Source organism: Alosa alosa, chromosome 13, assembly GCF_017589495.1.
Source record: "Alosa alosa isolate M-15738 ecotype Scorff River chromosome 13, AALO_Geno_1.1, whole genome shotgun sequence".
NCBI classification, from domain to species: domain Eukaryota; kingdom Metazoa; phylum Chordata; class Actinopteri; order Clupeiformes; family Clupeidae; genus Alosa; species Alosa alosa.
In genome coordinates this window covers 29727380-29750840 of record NC_063201.1, presented here as the reverse complement: position 1 = coordinate 29750840, position 23461 = coordinate 29727380, and the positions used below count along the sequence as shown (strand labels likewise).

General features: G+C 42.8%; 1 protein-coding gene and 1 long non-coding RNA gene across 6 annotated transcripts in view; one reads left to right on the top strand and one right to left on the bottom strand.

The window, feature by feature from the left end:
* The window catches only part of cacng6b (calcium channel, voltage-dependent, gamma subunit 6b), a 31391-nt gene extending 9111 nt beyond the window's left edge, over positions 1-22280 (top strand). The window contains exons 1-6 of one of the 5 annotated variants that reach the window (XM_048260186.1): positions 11319-11386; positions 14604-14920; positions 15246-15629; positions 19386-19460; positions 19876-20013; positions 20351-22280. In XM_048260186.1, coding sequence (XP_048116143.1) covers positions 15254-15629; positions 19386-19460; positions 19876-20013; positions 20351-20574 — 813 coding nt within the window. In that variant the 5' untranslated portion in view covers positions 11319-11386; positions 14604-14920; positions 15246-15253 and the 3' untranslated portion in view covers positions 20575-22280. Of the gene's footprint in view, positions 1-11318; positions 11387-11512; positions 12177-13589; positions 15630-19385; positions 19461-19875; positions 20014-20350 lie in introns of those variants that run through there. The other 4 variants (XM_048260188.1, XM_048260187.1, XM_048260189.1 and 1 more) reach the window with 4 other exon arrangements.
* LOC125305460 lies at positions 1063-5548 on the bottom strand. Its single transcript, XR_007195420.1, has 4 exons — positions 5358-5548; positions 4942-4997; positions 1474-1595; positions 1063-1288 (listed from the first exon to the last, which is right to left on the bottom strand). It is a non-coding gene; the product is annotated as an uncharacterized LOC125305460 (long non-coding RNA).
* Positions 22281-23461: the final 1181 nt, after the last annotated feature.

Sequence of the window (23461 nt, the reverse complement as noted above, 5' to 3'; positions counted from 1 at the left end):
TGTTATAATTTAATAATGAAATATGAACTGATCTGGATACTTTCATTTTAGTGGCCCATAACGTTTGCATGCATCCACGCAAGACACCTGCGCGCAGCGTTTCAGGAGGCAACACTGCATCAAAACGAGCACACATTCAAATGCACACATGGAATGATCATCAAATGACTCATTCCTTTACTGTGAACTTGCTAGCCTATGTATTTGCCTGTGTAAACTTGCAAAGATGAGTATGGTCACCTACATTTAAATGAATGCTGCCTATTACAACCATGAATAAATGCATTGAGAGAATGAGCCCTATAGGAGGAGGGGGCAACAAGTAAACTAACTTGCTGTGTTGAGACAAGAACATGGACTCAATGACCGTTAATATAATTGTATTGCATGCATAAATAACAAATCCTTCAAGGCCATAGAGCATATGGGTGTTCATCCTTTTGAAGATGCTCTGCAACTTCTGACTATAAACACACTAATAGGCACATAAGTATGATCTTATATAAATAACACTTAATTTTAATTCATGTAACATGAAAAAATACATCAGGTATTGTATGAAATTTCAAGCCCATAACATGTTTTCACAACTATAACATTAAGCAAACATCTCACGATTGCTGCCCATTGCATGAGTACACTGTACAAAGAAATAGTCTATAAAAGGTTTTTGCTGTTAATGTCATCACTGGACATTTTTTGAAATAGTGTTAAAATACCGTCACCCTACCCGACAGTCATGAGTACTTTGGTGGTTTGGTGCATGGCTATTAGACTAATGGCCTCCTTACACCAAACAACTTTGACAAGATTTGAGAAAAAGATTCTTTAAAGATTGGAGTCTTTTTGAGTAAAAGCTTGAATGGGGGGGCATTAGTTAAAATACTACAATCTTTTAAGAATCTTTCCCAAATCTTGACAAACTTGTTTGTTGTAAGGTGGCCATTAGAGGTTTCCCCTCCCACTCAAGCAATTAGGACGCCTTTCACACTGCTCCTGCTTGACCTATCCCTTCTGGCAATTTCCAATCAGAGCCATGCAAACATTTTTTTATCTGACAGAATAGAGTGTGCGTGCCTCTCTCTACAAACCATGTGCAGTGGCAGAGTCATAAGCCTCAAAAACATGGCCAAACTTAGATGTCTAATGTCAAAACATGATTTAGATAACTTATTGATGCATTCATCTCCAGTAGGGTTGACTACTGCAATGGGCTTTTCCATTTGGTGTCACTGGGCCGAGTCATCATCTACTTCTTTGGCTTCATGTTCTGAGTCCTTGGGCTTTTCTGTGAAAGAGAATCACCTGGAGTTGACCATTTTTAATGCACTTTATTTACACAGATGTATTATAAGTCTTTATGCAGTGGTTTGACACTGACTAAAATAGGAGAAATATGTCACCCTATAAGGACTTTCCAACTTTTTCCAGCTAAGGGTTACATTAAACATAAAAAACATACGGTGAACTTACGACATGAACTGTGCCATCTGACAATTTGGGGTGGCATTTTGTCATTCTATGTTGTTGAGTGATTTGTGTGTCCTGGGGGGGCTTGGTGGACTTGGTTGCACTGCACCTTCTGGTGGTTTGAACTGTTAAATGAGAGTGTGAGGGAGAAATAGGACAGACAAAATAATTTATTAGAATAATATTACTACAGCACTAAAACAGAGTATCATCATTATAATCATCATCATCATTCATACACTGTAATACTGATTAGAAAAACAAAAGGGCAAACGCTAAGAATCTTTAGGTCATAATCCAATAAATACTCTGATGCATCTGTGATTAAAGAGAAACTATGCAGTTTTGGCCATTTCTTTGCTGTTTTCTCACTTTTTGCTCGCAGGTTTCTTTACAGAGCTCCCCCTACAGCCTCAGAGTATATGATTTACGACACTCCTCAATCAGTCAGTCTGTCGTTTTCCTCTTCCCTGTTCCTCCGACAACAGTTACTCACTTTCTACTTCTTTTTACTGGCCGTCACGACGAATGTCTGAGAAACTCCATCGCTGCCTTGTTCTAGGCGGTACATTCTAATTTTTACATTTTAGTAGAACTAAAGCACTCATTTTCAGGTGCTTGTTGACAGCCATGTCAAAGAACAGGAAACTGGTTTGCCGACTACAAGTGAGCTTGTGCTCAGAGCACATAGAACCTATTTTATCAACTCACAGCTTTTCTCTGCTTCACTGAAATCACTCCTGGCACTGTCTTGTTAGACAGCCAGGGATGTGCACTGGTGAAATAACGTTAGCATGGAAAATAGTCTCTCCAGACATATTTCTTCTCATATTTCCACCCAGATGAAATTTAATGCCACTCTTCGAAAATTAGCTAAATTTAATACATTTTAAGACCTTAAAAAATGTATATTTTATTTAAGACGTTTTAATACTTTTTAAGGATCCGTGGAGACCCTCTATTGCTTCTAGTAGTCATACCTTATTTTTAGGATCAGTTGAATTGTTTTGAGATTTTTTTTGTAACAGTCTTTACTATGTTAGATATTCATGACATACCTTCTTTGTGATCACTGCAAACCATATTTTTTATTTTTCCTCTTTAGCATTATAAACAATAAATGAAACTGGAAACAATTGAACCAGGAGACTTTGTCACAAGACAAAACAGATGTCTCAAAGCCCATTAGATTAACATGAGCCTACTGCGGTTTAGATTTGTATGGCAGCAACGTTATAGACAAATAGACTAGGCTAGCTAACGTTACACTGACACAACGTAACTTAATGCTCTGAATTCGCAGCCAACATGAAATCCATAACTTTTTGATCACCAAGTTGACATTTCCAGGTCAACCACAAATAATTCCGCTTCTTTTTAATATCATCCAATAACTAATTCAATGGATAGGTTCGAATATAGGCTACTAAAAATTAACAGTTATAGAGATCAACGTGAACGTGAGTCAGTTACTGTAAGAACCGTGGCGTGGTTTCATCTATGTGATAGCGATCAAGTGTGTAGGCCTACGGTTGATATAGGCCTACATATTCTATGCGATTTACACGTAAAAAAAAAAAAAACATGGATAAGCTGAAAGAAACTTGTGTTTTACAGTTTTGCAACAATAATAAATGCATAGCTAGTGAAATCATTTCACTATCCTAGTCGCGAGAGACCTCTTGCTGGCTTGCTTGCTCGACATCACACTTGTGGCTACGCGCTCCCCACTGACACACCTTTTTGCATTACATTTCATTATGCTGACATACACCACAGTTTTACTTTGGCATACATTTACTGACTTCTGTACATAGTTTATTTAATAAACCTATTTTTGTGTTTAATATACTCCGGTGTGGTCTCCCCCTTTTATGTTGTGGCGGCCTTGAGCCAGGAAGTCATGACACATAGGAACTCTGGATCTAATTCATAGTGACCATTGGGTCCTTGGTTACCTGTCTGACCAAGGCCCTTTGTCCCGGATTACTCAGCCAGATCTAGAAAGACCGTTGGTTGTTCCAAACTTATCCATTTCAGAACGATGGAGGCTACTGTGTTCTTGGCCACTTTCAATGCTGCAGAAATGTTGTTATAGATCACTGTGTCTTCACACAACCCTGTCTCACAGGTCTACAGACAATTTTCTCAACCTCGTGGCTTGGTTTTCACTCTGACATGCACCATCAACTGTGAGACCATATATACAGTATCAAGCAGACTTAAACTGCCACCTCTTGGCGAAAAGTTAATAGTTTTGCATATTAGTAGTAATACATTTCACGCAGCTGCGTGAATCACGGAAAGCGCGAATGAAGTGGACACTTCTAAAAGGGACCCACGGTACAGTAGCTGAAGGTCTGTGGCTAAAGCAGCCATAATGAAAGTGTTATCATTGTTTGGATACTTCACACACACGTGCTTTTTAACCGCATAGACTACAACTACCAAGCTGGAATCAAAGCACATCGACTCCCCTATCACACCCTAAACACGCACTTCGAACAAACAAAAAAGCGCCTCAGTCTCACGGTATAGGCAAAACTGTATCGGACCGGTGTAACGTTGGTAGGCTACTAAATCATCCATCACAAAGAATGATTTGTGTAGGTAGGTACAGCCCTGCCCTGGATACATCTCTCAACGCGCGCTCTAAAACATTTGGTTTAAATGGAGATGTAGATCATCACGGGTGCGTTAATAAATCTACATTGTGGCGAGTTGACACAAATTATTCACTTTGAGTCTTTGGCGAATTTATGTAGTTTCAGTCCTAGTTACTTTACTTTGAGCCATGAATCACCTTAGCTTCGCTAGCGGCGGTCATAATAATGTCCAGTGAATTAATTTCGGCACAGGTGGACTCCAATCAAGTCCACCAAGGACCAAAAACCATTGATAGAAGTAGGATGCACTAGATCTAAATTACAAGCGTCATGACAAAGGGTCTGAATACTTACAGTATGTAAATTAAATATTTCAGTCTTTTATTATTTATAAATTTACAAAACACTCCACACTTTCTGTGGAGTGTTGGAGTATTGTGTGTAGATTGAGATGAGAGAATTTAATTAATTTTAAGATGAGTCTGAAACTTACAATGTGGAAAAAGTGAAGCACTGTGAATACTTTCCTTATGCACTGCAAATATCCAAAGCCAATTTGGGAAAAGGCTCGAGATATAAAAGTGCATCTAAAATAAATAGAATATTGTGGAAAAGTGTGTTGGTTCAAGTAAAACAAACAAAACAAAAAAACATGTTATAAAATTAACAAATCTATCGTTCTGTGTCATTGTTGGCAAAATGATCGGAGGGCTCAGAAGCCCCTAGCATTTTGGGGTGCCCAAAATTTCTAGCGACGCCCCCGACCTTGGTATTTTAAAAATTCAGACTACGACCTTGTCTAGAACATGTGCTGAATAACAGGTCTCTTAACTAACGTTAACCAGTAAAAAAAAAAAGTACTTACCGCACATATTTCCATGTCCTTTGGTGAAGTTAATCGTGGTCTTTAGTGGCATCAACCTGATAAATAAATGCACATTATTTACCTTAACCTTAGCCCATAAACCTTCAGATGAAACACAGCAACCTAACTAATCCAACACTTAATATTTAGTAAGCTAGCTAAATATTAAGTGTTGGATAAGTTAAGATAGGTTGCTGTGTTGGCATGAATGAATACTAGCAAATGCTCAATGTGGTCCCTATTTAAATTACCGTTACTGTTACGTTAATGATTAGCATGATTATTTCTACCCAAACGGCTAACGATAGCTAACGTTCACTGTTAACAATTGCCATATAGTGACATTACGTTTAACCAACAATAGCAACATTTCTAAAGACAAAGATACATTGAACATCTGAACGCTGTACTCTTACCTGCACAATCTGTGAACATAATTCGTCGGGTGTAGTCAAAATATATTTTTCTGCGAAGTTGGTCTCGTCAAATGTGCCGCTTCTTGGCCGTCAACTGTTTCAAGACATGCGTGGTACAGATATTACAGAGGAATCGTTACGTCTTCTACTACGTAATTATGCGCATGCGCAGAACGGATCTGGCAGGCGGTACGGATCGTGTACTGACAGCGGGTCAGATCGCGGGCCGCAAATTTCTTTTTTTGTAGGGTGGTAGCGGAAGACTGTCTTTGATTGGCCAATACCGCCCTACTCTGTCTGTGATTGGCTGGGATATGCATGAGAATACGCCCTACTCTGTCTGTGATTGGCTGGGGTTATGCATGATTGACAGTTGCTGCCTCTGGCTAAATCGGAGGGGAAATCAAAAGACAAAACTGATGGGCTTCTATCACTAGTATCAGCCATAGGAAATTATAAAATATCCCACCTAAATGTCTCACTATGACATGTTTTAAGCCTGCAGCAAATATATAGTTCTAAACTCCTGTTAATAAATTATATCAGTTCAATGTTATATTACCCTGATAACCTAGTTACCTTAATGCTATCCCTGCTATCTAGCACTACAGGTTGCTATGCTAGTTGTCAGTTTGGTTCTGGCTCAGTAGCTAGCGCTATATCAGTAGGGAATTTATAAAAATAAGTTGGGGGGAAACCCCCCAAACCCCCTTAAATACCGTAACACTTATTCATCATGTTGACAACATAGACTGTAAACAAGCTATTTTACAGCCTTTGGTTGACAACTTCAACCCTAACCTTAATCAATGCAATCCTTGTTAGCTACAGGTTGCTATGCTAGTTGTCAGTTATATTCTGGCTCACGAAGTTTAGATAGCAGTATTACCAGAGCCATATAAAGGTACCTTTATATTGCTCTGAGTACTACTATATATATATATATATATATATATATATATATATAAGAACACCCATCAGTAGGGAATTTAAAAAAAATAAGTTGGGGGTAACCCCCCTAATACAAACAACCTATTTTACAGTCTTTGACAACTTCCAACTATCAGTTGCGTTAAAATTGTTTCAACGTCCACCACCAGAATGATGATTTGATCACTACCCATCTCCACACTGTAAAAAATAATAAGTAATGGTTACTTGAAAAAAGGGTGGAAACTCGTTGCCTTAAATAAGTTAAGTAAACAAAACTTTTCTCTTTCAAGTTATGTTTACTTGATGTCTACAAGTAATGCTTACTTAGAAGAAGTTATCCTTACTTAAGACTTTAAAGTTCTGGTTACTTACTTCCAACTAGTAAAGTTTACTTCATGCCCTCAAGTAAAGCTTACTTGAATCAAAGTTGTATTTACTACTGTTAAATGAGTTACCCTTACTTTGAGTTGTAAAGGGTACTTTATGTTGGATAGTAAAGTTTACTTGCAGAATATACACAAATAGTTGGCACTATTAGATTAGATAACTTTATTGTCATTTTGCAGAGTACAACTACAAAGACAACAAAATGCAGTTTGCATCTAACTAGAAGTGCAAAATAAGCAGAAAAATGCAATGAGATATACAAAGACAGGTGGTGCATAGACAGGATAAGAAATATGCGGTGTAAACAGTAGTATACAGTTGGTTTACAGAAGGTGGTTTAGAGTAATATAAATTAGGTATAAATATGTGCAGTGTATTAGCAGAATAAATATGGATATATTTGGTATGAACCATATAGACATATATGTACAGTATACAGCTATGTGCAGTGTGGTAACAGTACTGTAGTGCAGAAACAGTAACATTATAACAGTAGTAAGAATACGTGTATGTGCAGGATGAATAGTATGAAGAGCAGTAGAAAATGGAATGGCTATATGTGTAATTACAGTATGTACATTTGTAAATAAATAGAACACTATGGGTGGGATAGGGTAGTGCAATTGTCCACGGGGGTGGGTGTCCCCGTCAAGGTTTCCGTGGTCATGGTGGACACCTCAACAGGCACAGGCAAGGAGGCATCGGGCGGGGGCTTAGTTGGTTGGTTGTCACGGGATGCACAGCTAGAGTTCAGTAGGGGTGACAGCCGCTGGGGAAGGAGCTTCCTCTGAACCTGCTGGTTTGGGTGCAGAGAGACCTGTAACGCCTCCCAGAGGGGAGGGGGTGAACAGTCTGTGGTTGAGGTGAGAACAGTCTTTGATGATGCTGCTTTACGCAAAGCATCACTTGCCCTGGATGGCCTTGATGGTGGGGAGTGAGGAACCGGTGATCGTTGGCCAGTTTTCACCACCCTCTGCAGTTTTTTCGGTCGTATTCTGGTGTAACCTCCATGTTTCAATCAGTAGTGTTTGAGCAACTGACCTCTGACTTCACATCCAAACAAGCACAACTTACATGTCCAGTTCATTGCTCTGCATTTTCAGTTTTCCAACTGCAAAAAGAAAAAGAGGGCAAAATTATTACCAATATGCATCTATTGGCCATGTTTAACTAAAACAGCTGATTAAGTTTATCACATTAAATGTTAATTTAAATTATTTCTCCAGAGACCTAATTAATACTGTTAAGCTAAAAATATTATGATTTGGCAACTTAATTTTTCTCTATTGCTTCAGGCCTAGTACATTTATCACAATAGAATTTAAAATGTCAATCATACGTTGGAATTATATGATGCCATTTTGCACCTCAATAACGGCACATTCGTTCAAATTCCACACACTGCAACCTAAGTCCTCTTGCTAAATCACAACGAAAGATTTTAGATAAAAGACCATGGCTTTCTCAGTCAGTAAGGTTATGAGTCCAATTATCCTAATTGTTTTATCAATACAGTAGGAATATCGGCGTAAACCATACACAGTTTAATCTTTACACGTTTTGAATCAACTTAGCATGCTAGCAAAGCGTTTCTCATGAGAAATGGCTAACGTTAGAACTAAACTTCATTAAGAGAGCTCATGAAGACATCTGCTATTGGCAAATTTATACAGCCTAGTTTTAGACCCCAGGCGCCACCACTTCCTCATAACGTCGATAACAAAAAATATCAAATGCTCAGCATGGTCTGAGGCAGTGTTAACAAAGATCTTTGGTGTTAACTCGCATAGCTGCTATCAGTTAGCTGCAAACTGTTAGCAGCTAGCGCATTTATCGGCCACTTAGCAAGTTGAACTTAACATTACCCCAGTTGTTAATGAAACCGAATGTACAGTTTTGCACAAATGCTGTTAGTTCAACCTATACTGTAAACATTTGACACATTAATACATACTGTAAACTTACCGGACAGAGCAAGTCACTGGTGAAGCTGTTACACTCCCATCCCAAAAGTCAGCCACACCGTAACACTGCCGACCGTTGGCTGTGGAATCCAGAATGCTCCCTCTGCATCTGTGCGCGTGTGCACTGCGTGAGTCCAGTTTACTCAGGTCTGAGTTGTGAAGCTTACTCGTGTATCTCAAGTTTTAGACCCCATTGTTGCAAGTTCGGCACATTACTAATGTTACTCTAGTAAGAACACTAGGTCAGCCTATAGTAAGTAAAGTATACTTGTGTTACTGCAGTAAGATGTAGTGTTATTTTTTACAGTGCATACAAACGGACGAGGTAGTAGCCTTCTAGCCTCAGCTGGCCAATCACAGGGCGAGTAGGGCGGGACTCTTCCTCTACCACCCTAAAAAAAAAAAAAATTTGCTCGCCCTACAAAAAAAAAAAATGTGCTCGCGCCATTCATTTTTTTTGCGGTTGGGGCGGCATACTCATCTTATGGATTCACAGTTCATAATAATTATTAAATGAGCACATCCAGGACAAAAAATGATCCCTAATGCTGGTCTTTTTATTAATTTAGGTTGTTGATGTACATCAGCACACTGATGTTTTTAATCACCCCTCCCCTACACTAGTTAATACTTCAGTGTGTATGTGCCATGCATCCTTGGGAAAGAGGCAAAAGAGGGTAGGCATTCCGAAGCTGCGGTATCAAATGGAACAGGCCAGTTAGGCCATGCTGTTTTATTTTACACAATACCATTTCATGCTTTTATAACAACTTTTTCTATCCCTATGCATTTTATTCCCTATTTAACATAAACACCAGGGACTGTCATTCAGATTACATTCATTCATTACATTCATTTTCAGATTACATTATGCGCTTACATATTAGCAAAAGGGTTCTTGACTGTTGTAGAAAGAAATGGTTGATCTGCATTGCCCATTATCAGCAACCATTCATCCAATGTTGCATTGGCACATTCTGGCACATTCTGTTTACTAATCTGATATAATTTTAAAGGGCTAACTGAGAAAACATTGGAGAACCCTTTTGCAATTATGTAAGCACATAATGTAATCTGAAAACTGCTGCCCTGATTAAAAAAGTATGTGTGTGTGTATATGTGTGTGTGTGTGTGTGTGTGTGTGTGTGTATGTATATATATATATATATATATATATATATATATATATATATATATATATATATATATACACACACAATCCCAACAGCAGAAAACACCTAATGTCTGCCAAAAGGTATACTTAGTGCAGTAATACCTCTTACGATCTTGGTCAATAACAAGCACTGTTTTGTAACATTAGCCATTTATACATTACTAATGTGTGTGTATTAATTCTCAACAAGGTCTGTATTAATCAATATGTCATTTATTCTTCTATTAGAAGACTATACATTTTCTATTTTGATCCATACTACGTATTAATAACCTTAGATTAAGACCAACTTGTTGCTTATTCGGGATTTACCAAAAGTAATTCAGCTATTGAGTAAGAATAAAAAAAATGTTGAATAAAGACCTAATAAATGAGTAATGACACTTAATACAGACCTTATTGAGCAGTAATATATACACATATTAGTTATGTATTAATGGCTAACATGTGTTTGCTAAAATAAAGTGTTACCGAAAAGGTATATTTTGGAAAAATGTTTCATAACATGTAATTTTAAGGTTAAACTGATGATCTCTTTCAAACAATAGGCATCAGTTCTTACATAGAAATGTATTTATTAATTTAACAAACGTTGCTGCTAATATACATGCTCATGGGAATTAACACAGATTGACTTTTCATGAAATTAATATTTTGCACTATATTCTTGCAGTCCATATACAGTATGTGCCGATTACAAGCTATGTCAGATTACAAGCTATGTCATTCATTGTTTGTCTCACGGTAAAGTGCAGTGCGAAGTTTAGTCAGTGTGTTCAATGTGTGTCTTCTATGAGTATTTTCCTCAGCATTAATCTACACCACTGCTCTGTTGGCACCCAGTCAGCCACTAGCCCTTTTGCTGAATACAGTTGATCTCTTCAGCTTCACGTAGCCCTCCAGTGAGGCAGCGAAATGATAGCAGCATTTCATTAGCATGTCAAACCAGTAGCCAAAAAATGGCCTGATTCTCACTATGCAGGAAATGGCTGCCTTAACCACAGACTCCTGAAGTACGAGTTATATTTCATGTGAAACGTGACTCTCAAAATTACAAAAAAAACAACATGCAGCAGAATAAGCAGCATTTTAGCAATATAGTCTCGTGTTGTGCTTTTATATCAAGCATTGGTCTCCTAATATTAACAGTCTACTATCTCTTCACCCCAACTCACACTCGCATTTAATGTCATTAACAGGTGGTTGTCCAAAATAGCCTAGACACACACTCTCTCTTTCTCTTAGACACACATACACACCCTGTCTCACTTAGAGAGTTTTTGGCCCCACATGTAGAGGTCCATCACTCAAGGCCAAACACAAACACATCTCTTGATCACAAGCTTGCAGTCACAGGTGGGACAAGTGTGTGGTTTCTGCAGGCTGATAAATGTACAAATATATGGACATACAAAACCACACCCCCCCCCTCTCTCTCTTCCTCTCTCTCTCTCTCTCTCTCTCTCTCTCTCTCTCTCTCTCACTCTCTCTCACCCCCTCCTCCACACTGTTACCACTACAGTAAGTTTCATGTGTCTCTTCCTCAGAACTGAACAACACACACCAAGCAGGTCAGAACAAATTTTCTCATAGTTGCTATGGTTGTCCAATGAATTTGATAGCTCTAGAGAAGGCTGTAATATGATGTGTTTGAATGACAACAGGGATTTTGTAACTCTGATAAATTGAACAGTAACTATTATTGGACATTTAGTTGGCCATTAAACCAGTGACGACAGTGGTATGTTTAGTTACATGCTCTCCAACCATGTTGTATTTTAAAATAAATATTATATCCACTTTTACAGGAATGAATGAGTGGAGTTTTTAAATAGTTGAGAAAGTTTAGAGTCAAATTTGCTTAACATTAAATCATATGTGCACTGAATGGATAATAAAAGTTTTGGAACTTTGAAGTGGCAGCATATATTATCAAAAGGCTTTGAGAATATATTCAGTGTTTATTTAATGCATGTCTGAATGCTGAATTTGTAGCACATTTGCTTCATAATAGAGGACTGTGAGTGTGTGTGAGAATGTATACCTGTACATGTTTGGTACTTCACCAAATGATGATAATTTGATGATAATTAATCCGTTCCAGCCAAATGAGTTAAACCGACCCCCATTGCCAGCCATTTCGAAAGAGGCAGTCTGATGAAATGTGCTGTAGGCAGACCACTGTGTCCTGGAAGTGCTAATGTTGGGAATCATGTTTACAGTGGTTGCTGTTGACTGCTGCATTGCTGGCTGAGCTACAGTTACCCACCAGCTTGCTGACAGTTTTGTGAACTGTGAACTAGAGCTCTCACCCCCATGTTCCATCTCTGTAGATGCCAAGATTCCTGTATTTTTAGTGTGGTAACAGAAAACAAATATTTCAGTGGTGATATAAAATATGCTGTATATCTCAATGCACACACTGAAGCTTGCTTGTGCATCTGCTTCCATGAGAGAATCTAATATGGATGAGTGTATGTGGTTGCCATTTTGCAGCTGTTTACGTGCTCCCCTGAGGACGGTGCTCTTTTTTTGTCACATTACACCCAGTTTGTGTAGAGTGGCCTCACGGCACATGTGCTGCATTAGTGACCTCCCCCTTCAACGATTGGCACAGTATTAATGACTTTAGCCCGGTTGTCTGTCTGCCAGTGAGCTGAATCAACACCTCTCTGTCTTTCTCTCTGTCTTTCTCTCTCGTTCTCTTTCTCTCTGTCTTTCTCTTTGTCTTTCTCTCTCTTTCTCTCTGTCTTCCTCTCTGTCTTTCTCCCTCTTTTGTTCTCTCCTTGTCTTTTTCTCTTCCCCTCTTTAAAACATACAGTATGTGCCCATACTGTGAGCCCTTTACACACACACACACACACACACACACAAAAGGGCATAAAAGGACATTGCCATGGTTGGACAGTTCCTATCAGCACATGCAATGCTGCGGTATTTGTGACATCTCAAAATGGCTTCTGATCAGATGTGGGGGGGTGAATTCGAATGAGGCTGGGTTATGACGGTTCACTCCGAGATTATTACGGGTCAAAATGGAGCTAGCTATGTGACCCAGATAACCCCAAACTCCTGTGCTATGCATGCAGCCTGGCAGCAAGTCTCCCTAAATGCTGCACAGCCTCAGTGCCTGTAGTTATTATTATGGTCTGGTAAAGCTGGCATTAATCTCAAGCCTGGAAGGACACTCCTGTTTTCTGTGCCAATCACTACCTGGATTTTGCACGGCAACTCTCTGGGTATTACATTCAGGAATAGCAGCTTAATGAACTTGATGCTATGGATAGGGATGGGATACCCCTTAACAGTCTAGTGCTCAGTGCACCATGACCGTAATATATCTTATGTATATAAAATATTTTAATAATATATTATATTATATAATAATATAGCCTGACGAGCCAGACCCACATTAAAATGTAGGGTCTGGGCACTCACCGTTCGCAGTGCTCAGTCCGAGGAGCGGGATAATCGGTTGTCTTTCAAAGTGAAAGACATTTTGAGTCCCATGCGTTTTCCCACCAGCGGAGCTAGTTGGCTAGTTCAAACTTTTGCCATTTTAAAACAAGCTTAACTCGTGTCACACTGTTGGCCAACAGCAATATCAATCTTCTTTGTTTTCAAGTAGCAGGGAATTCAAGCCAAACCGTTGCAACTCTACCATCAATCATTATGTTCAGCCCACCTAACAACTCTATACACGATTTGATTGGCCTGATAGAAGTTTAATTTTTCGAGCTCACAAGCCAACGGAGAGTTGCTAGACTAGCCCTGGAAGCAAATGTAATTTGCTGCCGCTACGGTGCGTCTAGATTTCTAGGCTAATAATAATAATGAGAACAGAAAAAACAACCATGAAGTTCAAAAGGTATAAATGTAGTAAAAGCAGTCAGTAGATAAGAAATGTTATCCTTATACATGAATATCACCCTGACTTATAACTCATACATAACCACAAATTATTTCAGGTGTTGCAAAAGAACAAAATTGGAGTTTCTATATCCATTTTGTCATTATTTGCAAATGTGTGTTATGTGTGTTCTAGATGTTGATTTTATCATATAATAGGCAATTTATGCATTCACCATTTCATGGACATCTCAAGAACTCCGATTCGTACATACTTTATTCAAATACGGAAACTTGAAGTTGTATAGCTATAGTGACCGTGATTCAGGTGGAGGAGAGGTCAACTTGCAACTGCAGAGTGTCCATGTCTGCTCTAGCACCTCGTGAACTCATGTCAAACTTACCCTGACATTGTACCCCGATTGCTCCCAACAAGCTGGCTGGTGCCAGCCTTCACTGCTGGAGTCTGACTCTCTGATTCATTTGGTGCCATTTTTTTTCAGCAGCCCATTTGGCATCATGACTTTTATTTTGTTAGGAAATTTACATCATTACCACTTTTGTCCAGTTGTTCAAGTGCATTTGTGCATGTTCAATGTAACATTGTGCATGTTATCAAGCCATTCAAAGTTATGTTTGTCCTAGCTTAGCTTAGACTTCCATCTGTTCCAGCTTTCTGGAGTGGGATTAAGGTATGAGTAGATAAAAGGGTGTGTGCTTTTTTAGGGTAAGTATCTCCTAGAAGCCATGATAGATTCTTGCCATTTCATATTATGTATTTTGGGCTCTGATGCCTCTATCTGTGAGATGTCTTGTCGTGCCTTAGATCTTATCAACATGGACTGGCCGCATGCTTTTGTTTAAGTGCTCAATCTCTCAATCACTGAAGTGAGACTGCGGTTATTTTGGTCAACTGTGCGTTTGTGTCCTCTCTTCCAGGGCTGGTGAACAGAGACGAGAGCTCTCAGCAGTCATCCAGACCTCTCTGCCCCCTCTCTCTCTCTCTCTCTCTATCTCTCTCTCTGCCCCCTCTCTCTCTCTCTCTGCCCTCTCTCTCCCTCTCCTCCCCTTCCCTCCTTCCCTTTCTCCTCCTGCAGACTCTATTCTTTGTGGTCTGTGACACTCCTCCTGTCCTCCGCTCTGCTTCCTCCTTTCCCTCCATTCCTTCTCATTCCTTTACCTGCACTCTATGCCCCCCCCCCCAACGTAATCCATCTCCTCCCTCCTGCATCTTAAGGTCTTGCTCTGCTTTGCTGGTAACTTTTTTACTCATCTACTTATCTGTTCTTTAGTTCCTCTTCCTCATTCCCTTATCCATGTCCCGCCTCCCACCCTTGTGTCTTGATAAATGCCCTTTGACCCCCTGGCTCTTGATATTAGCAGACAGTAAACTCCCCATCATCTTCATTTGATTTGGGTCTTTATCCCCATAATTCTCTAATATTCTTACGCATCTCTTAATTTCCTCCCTCTCTTCCTCCTCTTCTCTTCTCTCCTCTACCTCCCTCTCCATCTCTCTGTCCATCCCCCTCTCTGCATCTCTGCCCACCTCCATCATCGTCACGCTGGCGAACCTCACAGAAGTGGCCATGTGGTCCAACTACTTCATGCAGCAGGAGGATGATGGGCGGATGGGCGTGGCGACAGGTGCAGCTGGCGGCGGCGGCGGCCAATCTGGTGCGGGGGGCGGCGCCCGGACCGGCAAGCGGCGCCAGCCCAAGCTGAGCGACAGCGAGGAGGGCAAGATCAAGCTGGCGTTTATCGTGGCGGCGGTGGGCGTGACGCTGTGCGTGCTGGGCGTGGGCACCGAGTTCTGGGTGGAGCTGGCGCAGCCCAAGCACTTGGGCAACAACCGCACGTGTGAGATGGCCCACTACGGCCTGTGGAAGGGCTGCGTGCGCACCCTCTGGATCTCCGACATCGACCCCGAGAGGGAGTCCTGTGGCCCGGTCGAGCTGCCCGGAGGTGAGCCTGGCGGAGGCAGATGGCTCTGCTGCTGCTGCTGCAGCTGGGCCCCGAGTGGGGTTGCTCTCAGCCTTGTACTGCACTGAGGGGCAGGCAGCTCTCTCCAGCTGGAACTGCCTCTCTCCCCGCCCGCCCTCCCGCCCGCCTGCATGAGCTGATGGAGAGGAGCTGGTGGAGATTGTGGCTGTGGTTCAGCATGAATGCCTCCACTAATGTCTTTACTTAATGTCTCCAGTCAGGATGGAAGCTCGTACTGTACCTAACACACGCAGGAATGAAATGGTGATTGGCTATTCAGGAGGTAGTAGAAGTGTTGTAGATACAGCTGATACAAAATGCAACACTCTACAAATATGGAAATTTATGATAATGGGTGTGTGTGTGTGTGTGTGTGTGTTAGAAGGAGAGGAAGAAAGAATAGTAGTAAAGAAAACACTGGTTAAATGAATGGACTTAAATAAAGCACGTGGAAAATACCTAGATGTTCAGTCCCATCAAAGCATATGCAGTTATTGTAATTACATGCTACTGGGGGCATGATTTCTCTCGTCTTAAGAGCACAGCGGCTTTATCCCGGCTCAGAGTGTCAGATTGTCGCCTCATCTTTTAGCCCTGTCAAGTGCTCCTCTCTCTCTCTGGCTTCTCTCTCTCTCTTTCTCTCTCTCTCTCTCTCTCTCTCTCTGGCTTCTCTCTCTCTCTCTCTGTGTCCTTGCTTTCTCCACTCTCTCTCTTTTCTTGTGCTCTCTCTCTCTCTCTGCCCTCTCTCTCTCTTGATCTCCACTGCGGTTTATCAGGCCGACGTGAATGAATTGGTGTGAAGTGATGCAGCAGGCAGTTGAACTCAGGCCTATTGTGATTCGCTGCCGCTGTGCTGAAGGAGCCGTGTGGACTCCCGCCGAGCCAGAGAGGCTCAGCCGTGAATTCTGAGAGAGGAGTGAGAGAGAGAGAGAGCGAGAGTGTGAGTGAGAGAGAGAGAAAGAGCGTGAGTGAGAGAGAGAGAGAGAAAGAGCGTGAGTGAGAGTGAGCGCAAGAGCGAGTGAGTGTGAGAGTGAAAGAGAGAGAGAGAGCGAGCGAGTGAGTGTGAGAGAGAGGGAGCAAGGAAGACAGAGGGATGGAGAGAGGGAGAGAAGAGAGAGAGAGTGGCTGATTGGAGCTGATTGGACTGTGCATATAGGCATATTCTCCTTGCAGGGTGTTCTATAGGATGAGCTCATCGCACACGCTGCTTGTTGTGAAATGTATGTATATGTATGCATCTGGGTCAGCTGGTGTCGACGAGAGTGTTCCGTCATTAAGGAGAAGGGGATTGTTTTATCTGCAGGAAAAGGGCAAATTACAAAAATATCCATGTGCATGCTTATTCATGTGTTCAAAACATGCTCTCGCGTCTCCCTTTCCCGTAGCAGTTTGGCATCTTGGTGCATGCTCACAAGGATAAGGAATGCTATTATTTTTATCAGATGATCTGGGGGCACTGTGCGTATGCATGCCTGCTGGTGAATTGAGACTTTCACTTAAGGCTAGACTCTTGTTCTATTCAGGGATTTGAATGATTACATGCTTATTTGATTCTTACCACCCACTAGTAGCGCAGAAAATAGCTATTAACTATTTAATACTATACTGAACAATCACTATACTATTAAAACCCACCGAACTGAAAGAAGGGCCATTAGTCATTCTCTTGTCCCTTCCAGAGTGACGAGCCTAATGCCTATATGTCATCAGTCAGCCCATGCCATTCTTAGCTCCGTGTACACGTTTGTGCCTCTGTCATTTGAGGTGCGCTGGCTGACGTTGTGCTGTGATACGATCATACTGTATGTTGTGCAATACAAAGTGTCATGACGTGGCAGTGAGTTGTGTCCTGAAATGCACACACAGGCGTAACATCCTGCTTTACCCAGCATGCCCTCCCAATCCGCTCTCCCTTTTAATGTTCAGGACACAAATATGATCAACTCGACACACAACCACGCAAGCCTGTATCGTGACCGTTCAGTTTGTTGAGGCAGTGTGTCCCCATATGGTTGCAGTGTGTAATTCTGGAGTATCAGCCCATGGTTTGTGTCTGTGTGTGTCTTCGCTGTGCCAAGCAAAGACGTCTCCGCAGTCTGTCAGTGTCTTCAGCTATTAGTGCACCTCAGTGCTTCAGTGTTCCCATGTGTGTTCAGCCTTTGTCCCCATTTGTACTCTCTCTCTCTCTCTCTCTCTCTCTCTGTGTGTATGTGTGTATGCGCATGACTGCATGCCTGCCTGTGTGTGTTTGTGTGTGTGTGTGTGTGTGGTGTTGCATGTGTCTATGAATGCACGTATTAGCCAGTGGATGGACACATTAGCCTCTCTCTCATGAGCGTCTCTTGTGCAGGGTGAGGGACGGCTCTTTCTACCGACACGTCTTTATTGCTTGTTGTGGGCACCACAGGATTTGACCCTTTCTTTGAAACAAATGTGACCGTCTTGGGCTGATTTGGCATGCTCGACCTTTGTGCACTGCAAACATGTTGTATAGTATTTGTTACCGTGCTTACAGCACACACACACACACACACACACACACACACACACACACACACTCTGACACAAATACACTATTATGCATCATCTCTGTCTGTGTGTGTGCATGTATTCATTGGCAATAGATGTTGTGTATGAATGTTTGTCTTGCAGACCAAGTGGCCATAGTTCATAGGGGGTTAGTCATCACTATGCATGGGTAAAGCTTACAAGAATCTGACTACTTCACAGTTTTGCATCTAAATATAGAGAGAAAGAGAGAGAGAGACTGAACAGTGAGAGTTAGGGAAGAAGGCAAGTGTGTCTTATGCAGTATTAACCAGCAAATGCTGCATACTCGCGCTCTCTCTCTCTCTCTCTCCCTCTCTCCCCCTCACTCTCTGTCGTTCTCTCTCTCTCTCTCTCTGTCCTTCAAGCTCCCTTTCCATCTGCCTCTTTCTCTACCCCTCCCTCTCCATCTGCCTCCCCTTCATTTTCTTTTCATCTCTCTCTCTCCCCCATCTCTGTCTTTCTCTCTGCCCTCGTCTTCTCCTGCCCCCTCCTCTCCAGTGCCATATGTGTGATGCATGCCTGTATTGGTGGCTTGTGCCCGTCTCCCTCCCCAGCCCAGCACAGCACAGCACCACACAGCACAGCACAGCACCACACAGCACAGCACCACACAGCACAGCACAGCACAGCACAGCACCACACAGCACAGCACAGCACCACACCACACAGCACAGCACCACACCACACAGCACAGCACAGCACAGCACAGCACCACACAGCACAGCACCACACAGCACAACACAACACAGCACAACACAACACAGCACAGCACCACACAGCACAGCACCACACAGCACAGCACAGCACACGGGGGTTATAAATAGGGGATGATGCCTCCGAGGATGAGGGGGAATTCAGCTGAAGTGCATTTCTCTGTCTCTCTGAAAGGCTAATATCTCTCCTCATTTCCATCCTTCCCTCCCCCTCCTCTCCTGTCCTCTCCTCCATTCTCCTCTCCTGTCCTCTCCTCCATTCCCCTCCTCTCCTCTCCTCTCCTCCATTCTCCTCTCCTGTCCTCTCCTCCATTCTCCTCTCCTGTCCTCTCCTCCATTCTCCTCTCCTCTCTCCATTCTCCTCTCCTCTCCTCCATTCTCCTCTCCTGTCCTCTCCTCCATTCTCCTCTCCTCTCCTCCATTCTCCTCTCCTGTCCTCTCCTCCATTCTCCTCTCCTCTCTCCCCGCGCTGCAGAGTCGAACTGCACGTTCTTTAAGTTCTACACCTCTGGAGAGAATGCAGTCATTTTTAAGAAGATGACGGATAAGGGTAAGTCAGGTTCATCCGCTTTGTTGCTCCCTCTATTCCCCCCTACCTTGCCTCCCTCCCTCTCTTGCCCTCCCTCCCTCTCTCTCTCTCCCTCCCTCACTCTCTCTCTCTCTCTCTCTCCACTCTCTGAGTGTTTATCCTCTCTGATGCTCTTTTCCTCTCAGACACACAAAGCTCACTGAGGCATATCTTGCTTTCTCTCTCCTCCCTGCTCTCATTCTCAGTCAGTGTATCGCTCTCTCTTTCTCTCACTCTGTTTGCCAATTCACCTCTTTCAGCCTCTCCCTTCTCCAAGTCCCTCTGCATTCCATCTCTTAGTTTCTCCAGATTTCCCATTTTTATCAAATGCTATGAGTGTGGCAGAGTGAACTGGAGCGATGCTCCAGGAGGCTAACTGCCCTGCGTCCCCCCCTAGGTCTGAGTGTGGCCTCGGGCATGCTGGCCCTCATCAGCCTCACGTTCATGGTCATGGGCGCCATCTGCATCGTCATGGCCCTTAGTAAAGGAGTGATGTTCTTCCTCAAGCCAGCGTCCTTCTGCTTCATTGTCTCAGGTGACCGCTCACTGTCCTCTGCTCCACTCTTTCCCGCACTGGCCAATCTGGCCCCGGAACGGCAAGCAACGCAAAGCCATTTTATTTAGAAAGCGCCCCACATACACCAGAGAGTTTTGCATAATATATCATTTAAGGTACAGAAGTTAATGCGAAATAATTTAAAAGTAGACACAGTATGCTTATATTGATGCGTAGAAGGGTGGTGGAGGCCTTTTGGCCAATCTATTTAGTGGCCGTGGAAAAGAGAAACTCATGGGTCCAGTGGGATGTTTGTATGGAGCTTAGGGGGATGCTTGACCTCTGTCTCTCCGTGCCTCCTGTTCTGTTTTCTCAGGTATTCTGGTCCTCCTGTCCATCGTGGTGTTCCACCAGTCTGTGCTGGCGCTGCTGGCCAGCGATCACACCATCCCCCTGCACCACGAGCTGTCCTGGTCCGTCTCGTGTGTGGCCGTCGCAGGGGTCATTCTTCTCCTGGCCGGGGCTCTGTTCCTCTTGCTGGGCCTGCCATACAGCCCCTGGGAGAAATGTCTGCCACACCACAGTAGTAGTGACACCTAACTGCCAGGAGGACCAACTGCACAATGCTTCAGGATTAAAAAAAAAAAAGAACTGAAAGGTGTTTTGAGGATTTTGAAAAAGCATACGTTTTTTACAGTATGATTTTGTAGATGGACAAATAGTTTGATGAGTGTTAATAATGTTTACTACATACAAGAAATATTTTTTGAACCTACAAATTCATAACCTTCTAAGTGCACTTAAAGGAACACAACAAATGTTTGGAAGTATGTTACACCATTTTGCCTATAGCTCTATTTTAGCTATTGGCTAGCTATAGGCTAACTGATGTAACCCATTTCCAGTTAATTATTAAATTATGCTAAGCTAGGCTAATGTTGTCAGAATGGGTTATTGCAGACAGAGAAGAGAAGAGTATGTAGGCCTATCCTCTTTTCTAACTCGGGTAGATGGCAAACAAACTCATTTCCCAAACAGTGGGCATGTTCCTTCAACCATCACAGCATAGATAGGAGTTCACCATAAGCTCTGACAGGAGGGTGCACCCATGCCATATTACCTACCCAGAGCCGAGCTAAGCAGCATAGCGGAGGGGACGCTTAGCCTGAATGACCACAGGGCATCCTCATGGAGAGGCTGGAGTGTGTCAATCCCAGGCCACAGCTCACACATGGACAGAGTGCTGGAGCACATCCATTACGTCTATGTGGCTCTGTGTGTTGAAGCAATGAGCCAGAAACTCTGGACCATGAGCAGTTCAAACAGCTCTCTCTCTCTGTCTCCCAGGGACCTCTGGCCCTGTTTTCCTCTCAGCCTCGGCGTGATGCTGTCACACTGTGTGCTTTAGACCCAACACTCTTGTTGGTTTAGGAAGAAGGTTTAGCTTTTTAGTTTTTATATTTAAACACACGTGATTCTCCGTCAAGTGTTCTTGTTAAAGAGACTGTGATTGTCTTAAATATGGCCGATGCTGTCATTTGCTGGACTGGCTCACTGTGGGGTTAGAAAGGATTCAGAGATGAAAGGGGCAGAGCGTCTCTTTCCAGGAACTGGTTTACCACTAGCTACCCCTGCACCGTGCTGGATGTGTTGCGCTGCTAACAAGGACAGACTACTAAACATGCATCAGATATGCAGAGGGCTACACCGAAGTATTATCACAACCATGAATTATTTAAGCCTTTTACAACTTATATTTGTTATATATTAATAGATGTACTATATATTATGTATGCAGGTGGATATGAGTGAGTGTGTGAGTATAAGTGTTTGTGTGTGTGTGTATGTATGTATGTGTGGATACATGTTTTGTTATGCATTTATATATGGTTGTGTTTTGTATACACCCTGCGAATGAAACTATGTAAATATAAGACATGTTTTTCTCCTTCTTGTGGTTCAAGAAAAATATGGTCACACAACCACAGTGCCTGAAGATCATGTCTCACTCGTCACTTGTCGTTTTCAGAGTGATGGTCCATTGCTTCTCTTTCCTTATGTGTCTGTGTGTGTGCCTGTGTGTGTGTGTGTGTGTGTGAGTGTGTGTGTGTGCCTGTGTGTGTGTGTGTGTGTGAGTGTGTGTGTGTGCCTGTGTGTGCGAGTGTGTGTGTGTGTGAGTGAGTGTGTGTTTCTCCTCAGACTGTGCCCCTATGTCTCTCGAAACACAACCACATCCAGGCCTTCCCTCAAATGTGTCTGTCTCCTGGCTCTCGCATAAAACATTAAAACCTATTTCACACGTACAATCTTGTCCTCCATTTCCTGAACACGTCCCCCTCACTTCCCTCCTCCATCTCTCCTTTTGCAATGTTTCCATCTCTGTTTGTCCTCTCTCTCTCTCTCTCTTCACAGTTCCACCTTTCTGCTGTCTCCTTCCCCTCACCTCGCTCTTACCCAGTGCACTCATCTAAAATTAGAGCACAGCACATCCCAGTCTTCTGAAGTGGGTGAGAAATATAATCCTGGAATTTGAACTATGCCCCCACCACCCCCACCCCCCTTCTCCCTCCTCCCCCATTTCCCGCTCCTTAGCCAAGTCTCTCTTTCTCTCTCTCTCAGACCTACCTCTCTGCCTCCACCGCTATAGGAACAGACACGCACCCCTCCCACACCCACACTCTTATCTCCTCAACAAATACTCTCCTAACAAAAGCCCACGGGGGCTGATCGTGTTTGTTTGTACTGCTCCTGCAGAACAGAATGTATCTGGTCTTGGTCACTGACTGTCCGTTGGGTAAACAGACGAGTCTGCAGTGGGCTGCCTGTGGAGGCTGAGCGGGATGCACCACAGTTCCCAGCACTGCCTGAAACGGGAGAGGCCCACAGACACTCGAGCCAGTGGCCTTGCTGGATGTATATATAGCAGTTTAATAGTTTCTGTCAGACACGTTGGCTATCCTTTCTGCTTGTTTTCATGCACGACACAACGGGGAGTGCAGAGATTTCAGGTTGGATAGCTCAACTCTTTATGCAATTGGATTTGAGTGAGTGTTTGGTTCAATGCTTTGCGTGATTTACACCTGCACTTGCTTGCCTGTGCATTGGTATGCGTTCATGTGTGTGAATGTGTAAAGGTGTGAGAGCTTTTTTAAATCTATCCATCTATCTCTTTTTCCATCTGCATTGGTCATATCTTATTGTCATCCAGAATAGGGAGCTAAAACTGAACGTATTAAATGCTCAACAGTAGCCCCTGCCCAACAGAGGCCCCTCTGTACTGGACACCACAGGCAGCCATGAACTGATCCCCTCACCCCATCCACCCACACACCCACCCCGGCCATCTGACACTTGCTGAAGGGCTACTTCTGTCAGGCCAGAAGAGGGAGCTGTGTGTTTGCCATGTCCCTTTCTGATCCCATGTAGTCTGCACTTCCCAGTTCGAACACAGTCAGGGCCATAAAACAATACATTACCCATATTCCTC